Genomic DNA, 12,367 nt, shown 5'->3' with positions numbered 1-12,367 from the left:
CAACAGAACGTCAACCGAGTTTAGTGAGCTTGACGGGCCGTTACCGAATACTCGGTTCTCCGCTTCACCCTTATGCACACTACTCGTACGAGGTACTCGGGCGAGGCAGCCGCAGGAGGACATCCAAGACATCCCTGACGCTGATCCCCCGCGACGTTGCCAATCCATCACCGCCTCTCGGTAAAAGACCAGTGCCAGCAACGCAGGGCGACCGGAGTGAACCACATACCTACATTGCTAATACGAGTGCCCCTCAAGAACCGGGGACAACTCTGTACGTGTATCGCCTCGGCCATGTAGGGCACCCGTGTATGCAAGGGCCATGGATCAAGCTCGAGCCCCTTCACAGGGACCTGAAGTCTTCTCCTGAGCCCTGCAGACTATGAGGTACACGGTTGTCGATGAGCGGCAGAATCGGCAAAGCATACAGTACAATCAACCTTTCAGGGACAACAAGATCTGCCAGCGCGGCTGTACCTAACTGGTATGAACGGGGTGGACGTCGCCGTGGTGGGTCCATGTATGCTCAACGCAACAATGGGGTTGTGGATGGCGAATGTGTCATGGTGGGATATCCCTCGGGTGGTACTCCAGGTGAACAAGCGGAGACAAAGGACTGTGTGTGTAGGATCCAGGCAGAAGCGAGTCTGGAGATACAGCACGTTTGTTTGGTAGCCTGTCTCGTCGCCAGGAAAAGTGGGTAGGGAAGGGAACAAAGAAAGGTAATTGATCCCGGCAGAATAGGAACTCGGCTAAACGACATTCCGCGACAGAAGGTACTTTAGCATAGTGTCGCTGTGTTTGATGCTGAGAAAGCTCAAAGCCAAGATCTATGAGAGTCTGCCGCCATTGCCACTGCCGTGAGGCGTCGGGTGCTGGTTCCCGTTCTCTGCTGTCTGCGTAGTTCCCTGAATAGACTGTACCTCCCATAGCTAGGTCTTGTAGGAAACCCCCCGCCAGCGCCGCGTGAACACCTAATAGCATCGTCTATGAGCCCTTCATCCGTTTCGTTGTCGTTGTCATTGTCGTTGCTGTCATCATCGATTCCAGTTCGCCGCCGAGTGTGTGCAGCCGTCAATGGCTTGAAGGCTATCCGGGCAAAGGCCGATGGACCGGTAAGGGCGTGCTAGTTATGTTAGCCATAACTCTAGGCTTGAGACTGGCGTCAATGTGACTTATCAGCAGAATGGTAGTGCTCGGCATCAAAGCAGCACAAGAGTAACAGAGTACCCGGACATGTATACAATCCTGGTTCACCACTCAAGAACGTCAATCATGGTTCACCACTCCGCGACGTCAACGGTAGTTGCGCCCCTGGGTCGCGTTACCGCCGGTCCGCTGCCTGCTGTAGTTGAAGCACGACGGGCATAGATTGTGCCCACACAGCTTGCACTGGTGGATCACGACAACGGTCGCTCTGCATTTCTGGCACGTCCATATAATGTCCGGACCATGGGGTGAATTCGCGATGATCCCGTACTGATGCCCAGGGCACTGGTCATATCGGTAACGGAAATTGATTCGGGTATTGGCTGGCTAGATGAGCGTGAAGAGCACGGGTGAGCAAAAGACTCCCAAGTGGAACGGACATATGCTGCCCGGGGAAGGGGGGACTAGAATCAGACTCACATCGGTGCTGGGTCTAGGCATCTTCGCGCTTGCTAGAGTTGTTGGGCAAGATATATTCTGATATTCGTATGGATCGATGTTTCGGTAGAGGAACGATTGCGGAAAGCTGCTGTGGTAGCGTATGCAAGAGTCTGATCTTTCCCATTGATCGACCGACGACCTGTACTTATAGCACTCTTCCCCGTTTGTCTCGAGTAGATGAGGCTCAACGACAACCATGGTGATTCATGGATGGTTGACACACATGGTGGTTGTTCACTCCATCATGGTAAACGGGGAAAGCACCGACACTCCTGTCACCTGGTCAAGAGAGTGGTAAGGTGGAATTGTGACTGCTGTGAATCGAATGAGCAAGGGGAAAGAGAATATCGAGGTGGTGACATTGTCGGGGCAAGATCCTTGACATAAAAACTTCTTCAGCGGTTTGATCGCCATTTGCAAGGGATCTTGGCCTCCAGCGGTGCACGGCCGCTATCAACTGCAATTGACCAGTTGACTGGGCAATCTCTTTCACTTTGTGACGCGAAGGGAAAGTTCGAGGGCACCATGACGAAGCGGGACTAATTCCACCCGCAGTCTAGGACGAACTCAACTCATTTTCGCTTCGAGCAGGCCTGTAGTGACGCGAGGCGGTCAGGGATCCGATCCTAAGAGATCCAGGTGTCGCGGGACAACCCGAGGTGCTGGATCAATAAGAGCCTTTTGGCATCTAGGATAAGTTTGACGCTCATTCGACAAGGCGCTGGAATAGCCGAAGTAGATGTCTCTCGTGAACGCCCACTCAAGGCGTAGCTGCGTGGGACGGTATTGTACAGAGTGCTGTGTACGGAGTGAGCTGGAGCCATTTCCGGGCGGGATGTTGTGGGGCGTCAACAAAAGCCCGTGCGATCCAACGTTCGATACTCCGACCGCTGCCATTTCGGGGAGCACAATTAAGAATTTCCAGATGCCAGCGAGAGAAGATCTGGTCGTGCGTGGCGCACCGTCACGAATTGAATCGGGGTTTCAGAGCTTCTTGGAGGAGCAAGCCGCTGAGGGGACCCAGCTGTGCCATCGTGAGGCGAGACAAGCTGCAGGCGCTAAACCCGAAGACCATAGACAGTGTAGCGAATGTCAGGCTACGAGAGCATTCCGATGATCCGGTGACGAGGGTGCGCAGGTAGCGTCGATCTTTTACCGAGAGATTCCAAGATCGAACCCTTGTGCTGGGTCCTTTAGTGCTGCCCTACTGGAAGTCAAAATCTGCCAAAAGCAAAAGCATCCTTCAGGCCCGGGAACACCTTGTCAAATATGTGCATGCGGTCCGTCTCGACGCGCAAGCTATTGATCGTGCAGCTGTGATCTTTAGCAAGCATCAAGCTGGATGTTGCGCATGGCTGCATTGTTCTTCACCCCGCTAGGGGTTCGGAGTGGCTCGAATTGCTTAAGCGCTCTACGAAGAGGTAGGCCGTGGGGGCGTCGGGGTTCAACCGGAAAACACGGCCGCTTGGATACGAGGCGCGATTCGCTCTTAGCACTGTGGTGAAGGAATTTATCCACTTCGTTTGGTCTGTGACCTCAGCAATCAGCGTCGGAGGGGAAGGAACATTTCGAGTCGACGCTGTCATATATCACGCCCAGTCGCCCTCCAAGCGGGAGGTAGACTATGGAGTATTAAAGTGCAGTGGTGGTGTTCCGGGAACTCCTGGAAAATCCCAGGTTGTTTTTCGGTTTTGTGTTACCGTGGCCGCAGCACTGATTGGAGGATCCGAAAATGAAGAACGGTCTCCTGCTTTGACGATGGGCCCCGACCGGCTGGCGGTGGCAGTGGCTAAAAGAAATCCGAGATTGGGATATGACAAGGCTGCACATACGACTTCCCTGCATTCAGCAAGCACTGCAGTGCGTCATGACATGTCAACGTTCGAGAGAGGCCAATCAAGGTCCCCTGTTCTTGAGGTGTGGCACCGAGGCGTATGCGCAAGTCGAACACAGACATATTGTCAGTCCCTTGCTCGCAAGGACCGAGATCCGCCCGTGTGGTTGCGTTGTGCAGGTTGGTAGGCATCCGTGATGGCAAGATGCGAGCCTTGCTCTTTGCGATTGTCGACGAAACGCACGGAACGATCATTCTGGATGCGGGATCGAAAGCCTGTTACAGGGGTTGACTAGAGCTCGTGGCTTGACAAATCTCTCATTTAAGAGGGTCTCACGCATGAGCGAAGAGCGCTGACATGTCCTCTGGATTCGAGTCAGCTTCAATTTCTCCCAGAGGATGTCTCTGTACCTACCACCGTGGTGATTTCGTCGGATTGCTTCAGCTAGCAGATTAGAAAGGTCGATCATGATCAGCTTCCTCGAGGCACGGACACGCTCAGGGCATATCGGAAAGGTATTTGTCACAACAATGTAATCTATGCAGTCGCATGCTTCCAGCTCTTCTAAAGAGTCCTCGCCGAATAAAGCGTGAATTGCGATGCAGTACACCTTTTTGGCGTGGCCGATCTTCACACAAGTTTCCGCAGCGGCAATCCATGAACCAGATCGATCAATGATGTCGTCCATCATGAGAACGGTCTTATCCTTGACGTTACCTACTAGGGTGATGGTATGTTCCAGATCAGGGTTCTTGATTCCCTCTTCTTCCTCGTCAGATGTTGCAGCGGCATCCATGCTACCGCCCAGGGCATGCTCCGGTTGAAAAGACGACGCATTCGACATGAAGGAGGAGGTCATTGGGTCGTTGCCGGGATTGTCCACTCCGTCCTGCAGATGACGGTCGGCTGCAAGGTTAGCAAGAGAGGCTGACATGCTCGACATGGCCGATGATGGATGGTCGTCGTCCACCAGGTGCCCTTGGACAATCCGACCCACAAGGACATCGCGTGCCCGCTGGTCATTGTGTGCTTCACTGGCTTCATATTCGGAGGGTCTGCGGGCGTTTGGAGCGGTTTCGACACGGGATAGCCGGTCAGGCGACGAGGGAGGGGAAGTGGACTCCACCCTCGCTGTCCGAACAAGGGGGCTGGATGCTATGGTTACCGCTTTCGGCCTTCCAAGACCAGGGCGACTGATGCCCGTAGTTGCGTGGACTTTTCCTCGGTGAGACAATTCTCGGTTGTGTGACTTCTCGGACTCGCTGTCGGCATCCTGTCCGTCATCTCCATCCAGCAGGCGTTCGCGGTAGCGCATCGACTGTGGCTCAATGGCATCAAAGAACACGGTGCTGTCTGCTAGGCTGGTTTGGTGGTGTGAATGTCTAGACCGATCCCGGTCGGTGGACACAAGAGCGAAGCTCAGTTTGAGGGCATCTGCCAAGGAAGTGACTCGTTTGGTACCGCCTACATTCTTGCTTACTACAACTGCATCCCGCCAGCAGGGCACATTGCCTTTGATCCATCTTGCGATGATTGGTTCAGCAAAGAGGTTGTCGACAGGCTTCCCAAAGAATCCCTGCATTTGCGAGGCGTGAAGGTCAACTGTGATAATGTGGTCCACTCCAGCAACAACCATGAGATTCGCAACCATTTTTGCAGTAATGGCACCTCGGTGGCTTTTCTTCTTGGACTGGCGGGAGTAAGGGAAGTAAGGCATGACTGCCGTGATGGACTTGGCCGATCCTCCTTTGCATGCAGCTACCATGATGAGCATTTCCATGACGCTGTCGTTGATGTGAGGACTCCCGCTCTGGACGATGAAGACATCTTCGTTTCTAATTGAAGTGCCGATTTGGACGCTGATTTCGCCATTTGCGAAGTTGCCCAAGTCGCACTTGGCTGGTGAGGAGCCTAGACGCTCGCATATCGCCTCGACAAGGGTGGGATGGGATCTGCCTGAGAAGACCTTGACGCCTCTCATCTTGATATCTGAGAGTAGAGATCTGCGGTTAACTGCAGATTGAGATTGGGAGGAGGCCTATCTTCTCGGACAATCCACTGATTGATTTGAGTGGGTCAGACACTGAATCCCATGTCCAAGTCTGTCATTTTGAAAAGTGTGAGTAATTGTAGGAGGCAAGCACTAGCACGCGGCGGATTTGAGGCGGGTGGAACTTTTCTGGTTGCTCTGACAGCAAGAAGCCAGTGAAGGGAGTCTGAGCTGAAAGTGAACTAGAGGTAAGGGAATTACGGCCGAGCGTAACTTGATTTGACGCAATTGCTATCGCAGCTCCGCGTGCTCCGTGGCGACTCGCTTATCGCGTAGCATTCCAGCGGTGGTCGTCATTTTCAGTCCCTGACCCCAGTTCCTGGCGGTGGATTTGCCTCTATGGCATTTCTTGCAATTATCGCTATGTGCCAAACATGCCTCCTCAGTTCCCAGAGATCCAGGGCGGAGGCTCCTTGATTCTCGCATGGCAAATCAAGGGCAAGGAGGTGCTCGTGGTCGGTGGTGGCGAAGTAAGTTTCTACCATCTCAGCATGTCCGCTGGGGTTGCAGCTCACACGCCGTCTAGGTGGCCGCCGGCCGAATCGTCAACCTACTCAATGCCGATGCCACAGTCACGGTTGTGTGTCCGCGCAGCGGCCTGAATGAGGAGGTAGCATATCGCGTAGGGCAGAAGCAGGTCAAGCACGTGGACCGCATATTTCTGCCTCTCGATCTCGAGCCCGAGAAGAATGTCGCGATGGTACTTACTGCTGTTGACGACCCCGAAGCCTCGACTCGGATATGGCAATACTGCAAGAAGTTGAAGATTCCTGCGAACATCGCCGATGTGCCTCCGGAATGCGACTTCTACTTCGGCAGCGTCCACCGCGATGGCCCTCTACAAATCATGGTCTCAACGAATGGAAATGGACCCAGGATGGCGGCCGCCATTCGGCGACAGATTGGCGACATGCTTCCGGAGGGCACTGGAGACAGCATTAAGAAAGTCGGGCAGCTCAGGAGGAAACTTCGGAAAGTCGCGCCAGGCAAGCGCACACGCGACATCAGCAAGAGAATGGGTTGGATGAGTGACGTTTGTGACAAATGGACGACTGAAAACTTCAATGCAATGGATGAGGAGGATATGGACAAGTTGGTGCAATACTATGAGGAGGGTACAGTCCCTAGTTTTGAAGAGATACGCCTTGGGTACCGAGGGGATGTTGTATGGGAGTTCGATGGTTCTTTTGGGTGGATGTAACAACAATCGTTGCTTCTAAGCGGAGCTTTTTCTACTACATAAGGAGTCGAGATCATACGAGTTACCAGAGTCCGCAGATAATCTACGAATACACTGGCTATTGCGATTAGACCGGGCTGCAGCCTCGTGCCAACCAGACAGCCTTGCAGGTCGGTCCCTGAGAGCAAGCTTTTCCAAGAAAGAGACGTGCAATCCTGCCCCGTCATCATCTTGGCACCTGTTAGCGAGAGTTCACCAGCTGGTTGTCCTGCAGAAATACACGGCTAAGACGGATGCAAAGTTTGTACTGGCACGTAGGCGCCGTGTAATTGGTCTCTGTGCAATACGGAGTACATGAGCAGAGAACCGGTTACTGGTAGCACCTGAATCTGGGACGAGCGATGACGTATGCAACTGGCTAGATTGACCTGAGGTGGGTTGACGGGCACCAGCGAGCGGGCGTCTGATAGAGTTCACGAGGACGAGTCCTCGCACAGGCGCCGACTCGAGTTTCGTGCTGGAAGTGGAGTGTCCATGCGAAGTATGATCCGGCTTCATATTTGCTGAGGCAAGAGATCATTTCTGCACACTCTCGCGTCTCACTCCCTCCTCTACAAGCCACCCTTTCACTAGTGGGTGCTATTGACTGGAAATCCGCTCGCTTCTCAGGCGACTCGCTTCGTACACTCGGTTGACCTATCTCAAGTCACGGCGCTAGGTCGCGCCATTGCAACTTCGCTGTTCCTCAGCCAGTCGGGCTAGCGTGGACGGCCAGGCGCAATGCAGTCGCTCAAAGACAAGCTCAAAGGTCAGGACTTCTCGCTCCATTGACGGGACAGGCCAATGATACCCTACAGATACCAAGCTGCACGACGCCAAAGTCGAGGCAATTCACTTCAAGCACAAGATCGGCAAGCTCAAGAACCTCGTCAACAAGAATCATCGCCATGACGAGGAGCACGAGCAGGAGACCGACCGCAAGAGGACGGCGGCTTGCGAATCACATCGCTTCCAATCCTTCTTCCCAGAGCGTGACAGCAACAAGATCAAATGGTACGTCGATGGTCGCGACTACTTTCATGCCGTGTCAGTTGCCCTCGAGAATGCCAAAGAGACCATCTACATTGAGGATTGGTGGCTGTCTCCCGAGCTCTTTCTGCGCCGACCGCCTTTCTTCAACCAGGAATGGCGTCTGGATCAGATCATCAAGCGTGCCGCAGAACGTGGCGTTCAAGTATACGTGATCGTGTACAAAGAGGTCCAGCAAGCTCTGACCTGCAATTCGGCTCACACGAAGCACGCTTTGCGCGCTTTGTGTCCGGAAGGGAGTCCTGGCCATGGGAACATCCACGTCTTGCGACATCCGGACCACAATGTCTTCGAGAACTTCGGTGACATGACTTTCTATTGGGCCCACCACGAGAAGTTCATTGTCATCGACTACCACTTGGCGTTTATTGGCGGGCTGGACCTGTGTTATGGTAGATGGGACGTCCGGCAGCACATCCTGGCCGATGTGCATCCTTCCGGAGTCGTCAACGAAATCTTCCCGGGCCAGGACTTCAATAACAACAGGTAAGTCATCCTCCTCCTCCTCCCCTCCTCATTTGGACTTCCTGACCGATTACCACAGAATCATGGACTTCCAGACCGTGGAAGACTGGTCGCACAACGAACTTAACAAGACCGACTACGGCAGAATGCCGTGGCACGACGTCGCCATGGCCGTGATAGGCGAATGTGTGATCGACATTGCCGAGCACTTTGTGCTCAGGTGGAATTTCGTCAAGAGAGACAAATACAAGCGCGATGAAGGCGTCGACTACTTATGCATGACCACTCGATCAAGGGCAGATGGGTCAAACCCTGACGAAGACCTCATCGCTATCCAGAGGCCCAAACACCCTGTGGGCAAGTATATCGAGCACCCTCTAAGCCCGCTCGAGGGCAAGGGGCTCCAGAATCCGGGCTCCGTACACGCCCAGATCGTTCGAAGCAGCGACGACTGGAGCAGCGGCATCCTCGTCGACCATAGTATTCAAAACGCGTATAAAGAGGTGATCGAAAACGCCCAGCACTACGTCTACATTGAAAATCAATTCTTCATCACATCCACCGGCGAGCATCAATCGCCCATCCACAACACCGTCGGACGCGCAATTGTCAACGCCTGCATCAGGGCTGCGAAAGAAAACCGCAAGTTCCGAGTCATCATCCTCATCCCGGCCATCCCGGGCTTTGCGGGCGACCTTCGCGATGACGCCGCCGTCGGCACCCGCGCCATCATGGACTACCAATACAAGAGCATCAACCGTGGCGAACACTCCATCCACGGCCAACTGAAAGCCGCGGGCATCGACCCGGCGGAGTATATCTTTGTGTTCAACCTGCGCGCGTACGACCGCATCGACAAGACGCCCACGCTCATCCAGCAGGAGAAAGAATCCGGCATCTCGTACCAAGAGCTTCAACGCGCCGAAGCCGAAGAGATCATGGGCAGCGGCATCCACGGCTACGAAGGGGAGAAAAGCGAGGCCGATTCGCGCGGCAAGAACAAAGGTTCCGGGATCAACGAGGACGAGCAACACCGCATCATCGACCGCAAACGCCGCTTCGAAGCCGCGCGCAAGGACCTCGACGTCAGAGACCCAGTCACATCGGCGGAGTCCATCGCCGAGGACGCCATGGCCCGGGGCGGCCTGGTCAGCGAAGAACCGTGGGAAGGCGACCCGGAGGCCGAGAAGGAGAACTTTGTCCAAGAAGAGCTGTACATCCACGCGAAGCTGCTCATCGCCGACGACAAGACCGTCATCTGCGGGTCGAGCAACATCAACGACCGCTCCCTGCTCGGCTCCCACGACTCGGAACTCGCCATCGTCATGACCGACACGCAGCCCCTCGAGACGACGATGGACGGCAAACCCTACACGGCAGGCCACCACGCAGCGACTCTCCGACGCCACCTGTGGCGCGAACATCTCGGCCTCATCGAAGCCCAAGGGCTGGACGGCAAGGACGACCCCAACGCGCAACCACCCACGGTGTGCATGAACGACAGCTACTCGGGCGAGGAGTGGGAGTTTGTCGCCGATCCGCTCGCCGACCGCGTGTGGGATCTCTGGATCAAACAGGCGACGACCAATACGGACATTTATCGCCACTTGTTCCGCGCCGACCCGGACAACAACATCAAGTCGTGGAAGGACTACGACGCGTTTGCGCCCCGCAAGACGATCAAGCAGGGCCATTTGCACGACCCGCACATGCCGGTCGAGGTGGTCAGGAAGGAGCTGGACAAGATTCGCGGCCATCTGGTCTGGATGCCGTTGGACTTCCTCTGCGACGAGGAGATGGCCGAGCGCGGGCTGCAGGTTAATGCTTATACTGAGGTCAGTGTCTTCCCGTCTTGTGGCTGCCAGGATGACGTGCTAACGGTTAAAATTTGCAGAGTGTGTATACGTGATTGACCTGGAACGAGGATAGATTGTGTGGAAAGGAGGGACTTGTAGGACAGATTTGTCTATGTGGGCGAGGGTCCTGGTAAGGGAACCAGTGTTTCCATGGTCAAGTTCATGAAGGGGTTATTTGCAGGGGTGGGATGGACGATTGACGCTTCGCCCTGAAGCACGTATGGAAAGAGCCCGGGTGGTTGATGGATTTATGGGACAGGTAGGCCTACCTACTGTACTGGCACGTTGAATCGCTTATTGATTGATGCCCCGTGCGCTGGACGTCTGGGTCGTTATTCCCAAGGCAACTGCAGCTGTCAAGCGAACAAAAGTCCCGCCTGTTTCTCCGGTACTGGCTCGCGTATCCTTTCCTGCGCTCTGGAATATCGCTGATGAGACATGCCGTCGTCCCAATAAATCACCACGCCGCTATCAGCCTCCGTCTTTGTGCCTGGAGCAGCCGTCTTGACGAGTGGTGTCTGACTTAACACCACCCGCGAAAGCATCCTCTGCAGAAGCCGTGGCGTGATCTCATGTCGTCGACCCATTCCCTTGAGCCTGGAACCAAAACTAGGACCCTCGAGAAGCAAGCTGGACTGTTTTTGGAGGGATTCCCGCAGATCATCCTCAGCGCTCAGCCGTGCAGACGTCCGTCTCGGGATGGGCGCCGGGAATTCCGTCCTTCCCGTCACAAGATTGTGGACTTCCCAGTATGCTGCCTCTGATTCTAGAGGAGGTAATGCTGCTTGCATATTATGTTTGTACCATTTTATCCTCTGGTTCTTGTACCGCGAGAAAGGCAGGGGCTTGCCCCAGATCGTATGCGTTGGTGGGGAGAACCTCAGTCTCACACGTCGAGAAGAACCCACGCGGGTAAAATGAGGTTGTTCATGGGATTGGGAGACCAGCAGGGCTTGCAGGCGGGGAGGAACATCGAGTTTCCAGCTGGGAGGTTTCTCTTCGACGGGCGGATCGGGTACTTTGGCCTCTTTGTAGAAGGTTGTGAAGGCGGTGGTGGAAACTGTCGGGCAGAGCGAAGGGTATAGAGTATCTTTCTCTGGTGTTGAGCCGGCGTCTTCGGCGGCTTCTTCGTCTTCTAGCAGTTCTTCCAGTCCATCGTCACCACCAGGGTCGTTCAAGACCTTTTCTCCATCCTCCTCCTCACCATCGGGTTCCATTAGTAGCGTTGACCGCCCACCAGCAGTATCCGCACTGGGATTTAGAAACTTTGCTAGAAGTTTGTACTTGTGGGGTCCCACTCTGCCATAGGTCATCCGCAGGACTTTCTGCAATTGAGGAGTATGTCCATGGTTCGCATGTCTGAGAACGGCCGCATATTTCCTCGCGAGCCTGAGTAGATGGGTGACCGTCTCTGGAGCGAGCACTGGGGCATTTCCCGGATTGTTCTTTCTGCCGGGCTTATTTCTGCCCGATCGTCTCGGTATGAAACTACGGAACTTTTCGATCGTGAATTTGCGCATGTAAGAGCGACATTGTGGAAGCGGGAGGTAGCTGCATTCGCGAAGGCACGCGCGGTAGATGTGTAGTGGGTTGGATTCTGGAGGAGGCATTCACATTGTCGGTCCCGGCTGTGTGAAGAGTGAAAGCCAGCGGACAAGTGAGTGGAAGCTGAGCGACAGGTGAATGATGGATGATTGAATGAGTGGAGAACGAAACTCTTGTGAAAGGCCGCGCAAAACGCGCTAAAAGGGACGCGAGTTTGGCAGACACTCCAGTGAATCCCCCGCTCCACACGCTGCCAAAAGACGTGACCAATTTCGACGGCACCCTGTAACCGAGAGGAAGGATAGACGACGACTGCACCAACCACCCTCACAGAGATCATAGCTGCGTAGAGCACAGCTGTCTATTTCCCAGCAGCAGTGACGATACCGACAGCAGCAGATCTAAGGACTGCCTTGATTGACTGCCCGACAGCGTCAATAGGCCGAGATTGTCCCCCTGCTCCGTGCAACATCGCTCAGCCGAATTCGAGACTCGATCCGTGCTCTGCGCTCACTTCCACTTACCCCACGAGAGTTCGTCGCATACGTCTAGTGTTGAGAGGTCCGGCCTCTTGAGTTACGCCGGCCACTATCGCAGGAGAAAGAAGTTGGCGAGGAAACTGCATTCGGAGAACCCCTGGGCGCAGCTCATCAGCAGAATCGATATCTCACTTGCGCCGATATGCTCTGACCGGGCC

The 12,367-nt window shown here is 54.6% G+C and overlaps 4 protein-coding genes across 4 annotated transcripts; 2 read left to right on the top strand and 2 right to left on the bottom strand.

Annotated features, from left to right (window-relative positions):
* Positions 1-3,735: 3,735 nt before the first annotated feature.
* Positions 3,736-5,466, bottom strand: A1O7_09421 (ribose-phosphate pyrophosphokinase; the record flags this gene model as incomplete). Its single annotated transcript, XM_007763409.1, has 1 exon — positions 3,736-5,466. One exon carries the CDS (start codon positions 5,464-5,466, stop codon positions 3,736-3,738), a length of 1,731 nt encoding a protein of 576 aa, XP_007761599.1.
* A 443-nt stretch (positions 5,467-5,909) lies between these two features.
* Positions 5,910-6,736, top strand: A1O7_09420 (uncharacterized protein; the record flags this gene model as incomplete). Its single annotated transcript, XM_007763408.1, has 2 exons — positions 5,910-6,005; positions 6,062-6,736. The coding sequence occupies 2 exons, from the start codon at positions 5,910-5,912 to the stop codon at positions 6,734-6,736; spliced, it is 771 nt and encodes a 256-aa protein (XP_007761598.1).
* Positions 6,737-7,495: 759 nt separating this feature from the next.
* On the top strand, positions 7,496-10,182 carry A1O7_09419 (uncharacterized protein; the record flags this gene model as incomplete). The annotated part of the gene is made up of 3 exons (XM_007763407.1): positions 7,496-7,523; positions 7,573-8,290; positions 8,349-10,182. The coding sequence occupies 3 exons, from the start codon at positions 7,496-7,498 to the stop codon at positions 10,180-10,182; spliced, it is 2,580 nt and encodes an 859-aa protein (XP_007761597.1).
* A 299-nt stretch (positions 10,183-10,481) lies between these two features.
* A1O7_09418 (uncharacterized protein) lies at positions 10,482-11,735 on the bottom strand (the record flags this gene model as incomplete). The annotated part of the gene is made up of 1 exon (XM_007763406.1): positions 10,482-11,735. One exon carries the CDS (start codon positions 11,733-11,735, stop codon positions 10,482-10,484), a length of 1,254 nt encoding a protein of 417 aa, XP_007761596.1.
* Positions 11,736-12,367: the final 632 nt, after the last annotated feature.

This window comes from Cladophialophora yegresii (assembly GCF_000585515.1).
Source record: "Cladophialophora yegresii CBS 114405 chromosome Unknown aczIN-supercont1.7, whole genome shotgun sequence".
Taxonomy (NCBI): domain Eukaryota; kingdom Fungi; phylum Ascomycota; class Eurotiomycetes; order Chaetothyriales; family Herpotrichiellaceae; genus Cladophialophora; species Cladophialophora yegresii.
This window is presented reverse-complemented; position numbering and strand designations above follow the sequence as displayed.